Raw genomic sequence first — 7,640 nt, forward strand, 5'->3', positions numbered from 1 at the left:
CATACTAGAGTGAAAAATGCACAGTGTACAACAGGTAAAAGTGCTCAGTCATGCAGTCTGATGATAACTGTGAATGACAGCTGTAACCATGGCTATGTCTAGTATAGACTTCATCAGCTTTTGAACTCACTGTTCAAAAACAGCTAGAAGTATGAAATAATCTGTCAGATGTTAACAAATCAACACCAACTTTATAGTCTTTCCCTTCTGATAATTTTTCTTTTTATATGTTTTTAGTGTGGCTAATTTTTGCCCCAGTACTAGGGTTGGGACGAATCACGGTTGATCCATGATCCGAATGGAACATGGCCAGCATGCCACTTGTTACATAGTGTAGTTAAAATGAAAGGTGACCGAGCCTAGCTGGCACAACCAGCACCGTGCCAGTTGGGTTTTGGAACACACCTGCAGAGACAGTGTATTTGTGTTCATGTAAAAGGGGCATATTAAAGCAGTTGGTAGCGAGAGCCATGGCTACTGGAGGAGTGCAAGAACTTGAAAATGCTTGTATTTAATATGTGTGATATTTGTATTTTTTTCATATCCATTTCCATAGGCCTACCATGTTTGAATTTGTGGTTTATTTTCTTGATTTCAGGCCTCTGTCACTTGTTGTGTTAAGAGACTTTTTTTGTACAATGCAGTAACTTTAGTTTAACACTGAAAATATCAAAACCACCCTACTTCACTGTTTAAGGTGTGATGCAAACTCCTTGGACAAAGTGATTTCATCTGGTGTTAATCTGTGTTCTCCAGGTATTACACCAGACATTCCCCCAACACACATTCCTGATGAATGGGCTCATACATGGTGTCAAGGTAGGAAACAGCATAGCAAGGTTCGACATTCTGTCTCTCAGCAGCTTTCCAGTAACGCATGAAAATTGACAAGACACAGTCCCCCACTCTTTAGTCTTATTATTTATGGTATCACAATGGCAACCAGTATCTTTATATGTTTTTTTTTAAATGTAATAACTTTAAAAGAAGGGTCAGGAAAACATTTGCGTGTACTGTGGAGTAATATTCACAAGAAATAAATAAGCAGTAATACAGTTTTTTGCCTTATTTGTGCTTCTGCAGCTTGTGACAGTGATATAGATAAATCAAATTCATAAGTAAAATATACGTTTCTTTTTTTCTGGTCACATAAAACCATGCAGTCAGCCATCATGCGCTTTGTGTTTGTAGTACTGCGGATGCTGTCGGCTAAACATCCTTCTTCAGCACAGCGAGTTGGACTTGCTTTTATTTACTCATGGAAGATTTGCTGAGCAGGTGTACTCTTGTTCAGTGACACCCTGCTTGATTCACTTGCATGTGAACACCTGCAGGCTGTCCAGGAACTATAACCGGTTCCCCAACTGGCCACAGGAAAAGCTCTGCTGAAGCACCTTTTGAGGGTGAAGTGCCTCAAATGCCCCCTGACAGTAGCTGGGGACGAGAGCATGTTTCTAAAGATAGCTGGAGAACACATCTGGTTATGATTTTAAATTTAATTTTGTTTGCAACTGTTGTGATGTTAACACCACAAGCTTTGTTATTCTGTGATTTAAAAAAAAATCATTACTCTCCAGTCAAGAGTTCAGTTAAACTGTGTTGATAAATCAGTGGTTGGCTGTCAGGAACCATTGATTATGACAACTGACTATGCTTTGTCAGTACAAAAAAGACAAAACAAATTTCTCACACTGACAAAATTATTTTATTGTTACAGGACAAACAATTATTTTGACCATTAGTTTCTTCTGTTAGCAACATAGCACTTTAGAGATGATCTCCGTTCTTGCCATGTGTCAGTCAGTAGGTCTGCCTAAGGTTTTACTTTGGACCACACCTCACACCAGCCGGCCTTAGGTGCTTCGTCACTGTCATGTTTTCTCAGGTTTCAACGCTTTCTTTAGAGTAGAAAAATCTTTTTTGATCCACTATGCCAGCTACAACAGCTTGTCGTTATTAGACTTAACAAGCTGTTTACTGGACTTTTAACTGTCCAGACAATAGAAACTGTTGTGAAGCTGTTGGTTGCCTTTGTGTCACTGTGGCTTTAGAGGACACACTCAGCAGCCACAGCTAAAATTAGTGCACTTTAAAGATGTGACTCAGATTAATTTTTCCACAAGTTTTAGCAAAAGGGGTAGTATCGTGCATAGACAGTTGCCTGTTCAACAAATACATCTAAACATTTTCTTCCTTCTTTATTTAACATTAGTTCATGCCCTACTCTTCCAGGGCCTGTTGTCATTTCTGAGTGCTCCACTGATTGGTGCATTGTCAGACGTATGGGGACGCAAGTCCTTCCTGCTGCTAACGGTCTTCTTCACATGTGCACCCATTCCACTGATGAAGATCAGCCCATGGTGAGTGCCGCAGGGTTGAACCTCTCACAGTGTAGAGTCAGGATTTTGAATTCAGATTATTAGGGTTTTGATACATTATGAAGTGCAAAATACTACTATTGCAAATACTATTACAGTATTGTTCAAAATAATAGCAGTACAATGTGACTAACCAGAATAATCCAGGTTTTTAGTATATTTTTTATTGCTACATGGCAAACAAGTTACCAGTAGGTGCAGTAGATTCTCAGAAAACAAACAAGACCTAGAATTCATGATATGCACGCTCTTAAGGCTGTGCAATTGGGCAATTAGTTGAAAGGGGTGTGTTAAAAAAAATAGCAGCGTGGCATTCAATCAGTGAGGTTACAATTTGCCAAAGAACACGTCAACTGGCCTAAAGAGAAATGGAGGAACATTTTGTGGACTGATGAGAGTAAAATTGTTCTTTTTGGGTCCAAGGGCCACAGACAGTTTGTGAGACGACCCCCAAACTCTGAATTCAAGCCACAGTACACAGTGAAGACAGTGAAGCATGGTGGTGCAAGCATCATGATATGGGCATGTTTCTCCTACTATGGTGTTGGGCCTATTTATCGCATACCAGGGATCATGGATCAGTTTGCATATGTCAAAATACTTGAAGAGGTCATGTTGCCTTATGCCGAAGAGGACATGCCCTTGAAATGGTTGTTTCAACAAGACAATGACCCCAAACACACTAGTAAACGAGCAAAGTCTTGGTTCCAAACCAACAAAATTAATGTTATGGAGTGGCCAGCCCAATCCCCGGACCTTAATCCAATCGAGAACTTGTGGGGTGATATCAAAAATGCTGTTTCTGAAGCAAAACCAAGAAATGTAAATGAATTGTGGAATGTTGTTAAAGAATCATGGAGTGGAATAACAGCTGAAAGGTGCCACAAGTTGGTTGACTCCATGCCACACAGATGTGAAGCAGTTATAAAAAACTGTGGTCATACAACTAAATATTAGTTTAGTGATTCACAGGATTGCTAAATCCTAGAAACAAAAACATTTGTACAACATAGTTTTGTGTTTGTACAGTCAACGGCAGACACTGCTATTTTTTTGAACACACCCCTTTCAACTAATTGCCCAATTGCACAGCCTTAAGAGCGTGCATATCATGAATGCTGGGTCTTGTTTGCTTTCTGAGAATCTACTGCACCTACGTATTTAAACGTACAATAGAAAAGAAAAACGACAAAAATTGATGCCCTAGGATTTGTTGTATCTTTAAAAATAGATAATGAGCTCATGTTTTTGAAAAGTCTGTGAAAGATAATCGGATTGAATTAAACTTATTCACATTCCCCCTTATTGAAAATTGAATGTTTTGTAGCTGGAAGTGTCTGATTCTTCAACAGAGCCAAGGGGGTTGTTAGGTTGGTGGTAGAGTCAAAGGAAATCAAATTATATTGATTATTTAACAACTTGATATTGGAAGCTTTAATCCCCAAAACCACTAGAGTTAGATCTGATGACAGAGATTGGGAGATTTTAGTCTAATAGTGAACATTTGGGCATTCCCAAAGCATACTGTATGCGCTGATAAGGCTGGCATCCACATCAGTTTCATGTTGGGTTTATAGGAGGCAACATCTTGGGAAGTAGGTTTGTTTTAAAGTAAAGCCTAATAAAGTCCACAAAGATGGCCTTTATGCAGGTTTCTTGTACTGAATTGCAGTTTAAAGAGGTTGTAGTCATTTTAGTTTGTGCTGACCTGCCAAACTATCTTCTTCTTTCAGGTGGTACTTTGCAGTCATCTCCATGTCTGGTGTCTTTGCTGTCACCTTCTCTGTGATCTTTGCTTATGTGGCCGACATCACGCAGGAGCACGAGAGGAGCACAGCATACGGTTTGGTGAGGAGATAGTTCACCAGAACTGATTGTCATGCTCCTGTTTAATATGTGCATAAACGGAAGAATCATCCCTGTATTTGTACCTTTGCCTAAACTCTGACAAAGTCCTTCACCACATCAGTGGTCAGTACAGCAAGAAAATATGAACAGCATTACAACCTGGGCCAGAACAGTTGATTTGAAAACTGCATGGAAGGAAAACTGATCACTTCACTTTTTGCTCACCTCAGCTGTGCTTGTTCTCTCCTTTCAGGTATCGGCTACCTTTGCGGCTAGTCTGGTCACCAGCCCGGCAATCGGCGCGTATCTGTCTGACAACTATGGTGACACCTTGGTGGTGATTCTGGCCACGGCAATCGCCCTCCTTGATATCTGCTTCATCCTAGTAGCTGTACCAGAGTCTCTGCCAGAGAAGATGAGGCCAGCATCATGGGGAGCACCCATCTCTTGGGAACAGGCAGATCCTTTTGCCGTGAGTGAAAACACAATCCTCTCTATTGATCATTTTTAGTCAGTTGTGACCCAGTATTTTACACAGGTTATATCAAGCTAAACAGCTGTTGAATACAGTGTTTTATCAGCTATTAGTGCTTTGGTTTGAATAAAAACATTTGTCTAAAGTTCAAGCTTTTTCAAAGTAAAATGAACTGTGTAATTGAATGTTTTCGGATTTAGCAAAGGCCCTCGTGCTGGAAACACACTTACTGGTGATGTAAATTATGTGCAAGGGCAAGCTGATCACAAATTGCTCACTGAACAGTCTTTTCTTTTAATCATTTGTTCCTGCAGAGCTGCACAAGGATGTATAGCCACATTCCTTTATTTCTAATTGGTGAATTTTAAAAAGAGCGAACTGCTGAAGCTTTAGGAATTGCTTTTTCATAAGAGAAAGCAACTGTACTCTATTACAGTAACATTTGTGATGCATAAATGTGTGAGGTGATAAATCCATAGTCCTCATTCTGTGCAAACATAAATTCAAAAGTTGAATTGAAATTAATGAGGCTTCAGCAGTCTCAGGCAGAACAGTCAACTATCCTTCAAAGTTAGTGTGTTAGTCATTTTCCTGTTACTCTTCCTCCTGTATATTTGGGCGCTATCTGACTTAATTCAGATTGCAGAGATCTCATTACTCAGACATTTTGTATAACATATTTCTGCCTTGAAATGAGGGCTTTTGCTAAATCCGAAAACATTCATGTTAGGAGGGACTATTTAAATTACCAGTATGAACAGGAAGAAAGGTAACAGCAAGAAAAACCAGTTTCAATGTAAACATGGGCATGGGTTTGTTTTAAGACGGTGATCTGGTCCTTTCATTCAGACACTGTATCAGTAGCACATTTTGTATTGGAAGACAGCTAACTGAAGTGTTTATGGCAAGACACTGGGCCGCAGAGGTGCCATTGTGGCTCAGGGCTTATTAAATAAGAAATGTGTATAAATCGGTGTATCACAAATGCCACTGATATTGTTCATGTTTGAAATTCTGGGCATATGTTCAGTTGTTCTCGCTGTTCTCTTGGGCAGTCTCTGCGTAAAGTGGGCCAGGACTCCACGGTGCTTCTCATCTGTATCACAGTGTTTCTCTCCTACCTCCCCGAGGCGGGCCAGTACTCCAGCTTTTTCCTTTATCTCAGACAGGTAACATGTCATGTACACTTGCTACCATGTCTCTGGTAAAATGAATACATAAATTCTTGTTAAGTTGTGGTTTAAGACTACTATTTGTGATTAACACTTGCTCATTGATTCTAATGGCATTATATTTTTGCCATTTGTGTTACTAATAAACTGAAAATGCTACTGGAAAGCTCAAGGAATAATCTCAGTGCTACAAGGGGAACTTTGCTGAGCACACACTTTCACCTTCACTGATTTAAGTTGGAATCGGCAGGTTTGCTGAGCCACCTGTTTCAGTGGAAGAATGAATCCAGCAAATTCATTAGGTGTCTCAGCAAAATGCTAACACAGGAAACCCTGTGTATTTTAAAACACAGGTAGCCAGATTAGAGCTGTAATTCTTAGCCCGAACCCTGCCCGACGGGGTCGCGCTTAATTTCTATCATTTTTACTCAGGCCGGGCTCAGGCTCGCGCATTAAATGAGTGGTCACGTGATGCGTTTCAATTAGTGCAAGAAAGATGCATTGCGAAGAACGAAGATGGATGAGGTGAAACAAAGGCTTGCCTCTGGCGTATATTTTTTGGTTACACCAGCAGCAGCTAAGTCTGAGGTGTTTATCCTAAACAGATAGGCTCCATGTGCACATGTTAATTTTGATACGTTAATGCATAATAAATTTCATACTGAAAAATATATATCCTCTTATTAGTTTTCTCTTTCAATATAAACGAACTAGCACCACATGTCCTCCACAAACCAGCAAGCTGAAGACACGGTAGAAGAGAGAAAGGAGTGATGAAGAAAGCAGAGGGTTACCTGTGGTAAAGGTAAGGAAGGAGGTTAGAGAAGATATGAGATCCCCTGCTTAAAAAAAAAATCTTGTTTTTTTTCCTCTGACAAACGTCCTAATTTGATATATGGTGTTTTAAGACAGCAGCTGTAAGGTGTGAATATTAGCATTTGTATTAGTTCTTTCACTCTGCATTGTAACGTTACACGCTATCATTAAACTCTCGCTAAAGCTAGAGAAAGTAGTCTACATGAACTCGAAATTAGACAGTCAAATGTTTACCTCCAATTAACAGCGAAGCATCTGCATACACACAGAACGCTGCACATTAAATTTTAACGGCAAAAGATCTACAGCAGCTCAACCTCATCGTCAATGAGCCCGGGACGTCCGTCCTTCGACAATGGTATGGCCAGTTTCATTTTTACCAGCACGGGATTCGAACCTACGATCCTCTGAATTTCTAGTCCCTATTTTCGCCCCCCTTCTTCTACAGATCATTCGCGCGTTAAATGAGTGGTCACGTGATGCGTTTCAATTAGCGCGAGAAAGATGCATTGCGAAGAACGAAGATGGATGAGGTGAAACAAAGGCTTGCCTCTGGCGTATATTTTTTGGTTACACCAGCAGCAGCTAAGTTTGAGGTGTGGTAACATTTTGAACATGTGCATAATGAGAACAATGACCCAGTGTATGTAAAATGCAAGAAATGTAACGTTCTCTTAAAACAAGCTGCGTGCGCGCGCTTAATTATTCTTTGAATAATGTCGGGCTATAAACGGGTTCGGGCTGTCAATCAAAAATGTACTTGTCGGGCTCGGGCCTTGTCGGGCCTAACTTTTTACAGCTCTATCTCAGTCACTGTTCACACTGAGGCGTATCCATCACTGTGACATGTTCCTCTATCTCAAACATAACTCTGTTGGTTTATAGACTTCAGTCCAACTTCTCAGTCCTCTCAACAGACATCTCACAGTTTACACTCATCCTCTCTCTCTC

General features: G+C 40.3%; 1 protein-coding gene across 1 annotated transcript in view; it reads left to right on the forward strand.

Annotated features, from left to right (window-relative positions):
• The window catches only part of mfsd14a2 (major facilitator superfamily domain containing 14A2), a 23,944-nt gene that overhangs the window by 7,698 nt on the left and 8,606 nt on the right, over positions 1-7,640 (forward strand). The window contains exons 4-8 of the mRNA XM_020591550.1: positions 757-819; positions 2,233-2,360; positions 4,112-4,226; positions 4,480-4,698; positions 5,757-5,870. Coding sequence (XP_020447206.1) covers positions 757-819; positions 2,233-2,360; positions 4,112-4,226; positions 4,480-4,698; positions 5,757-5,870 — 639 coding nt within the window. The remainder of the gene's footprint in view (positions 1-756; positions 820-2,232; positions 2,361-4,111; positions 4,227-4,479; positions 4,699-5,756; positions 5,871-7,640) is intronic.

The sequence above is a fragment of the Monopterus albus genome, unplaced genomic scaffold (genome assembly GCF_001952655.1).
Source record: "Monopterus albus unplaced genomic scaffold, M_albus_1.0 scaffold14.1, whole genome shotgun sequence".
Taxonomy (NCBI): domain Eukaryota; kingdom Metazoa; phylum Chordata; class Actinopteri; order Synbranchiformes; family Synbranchidae; genus Monopterus; species Monopterus albus.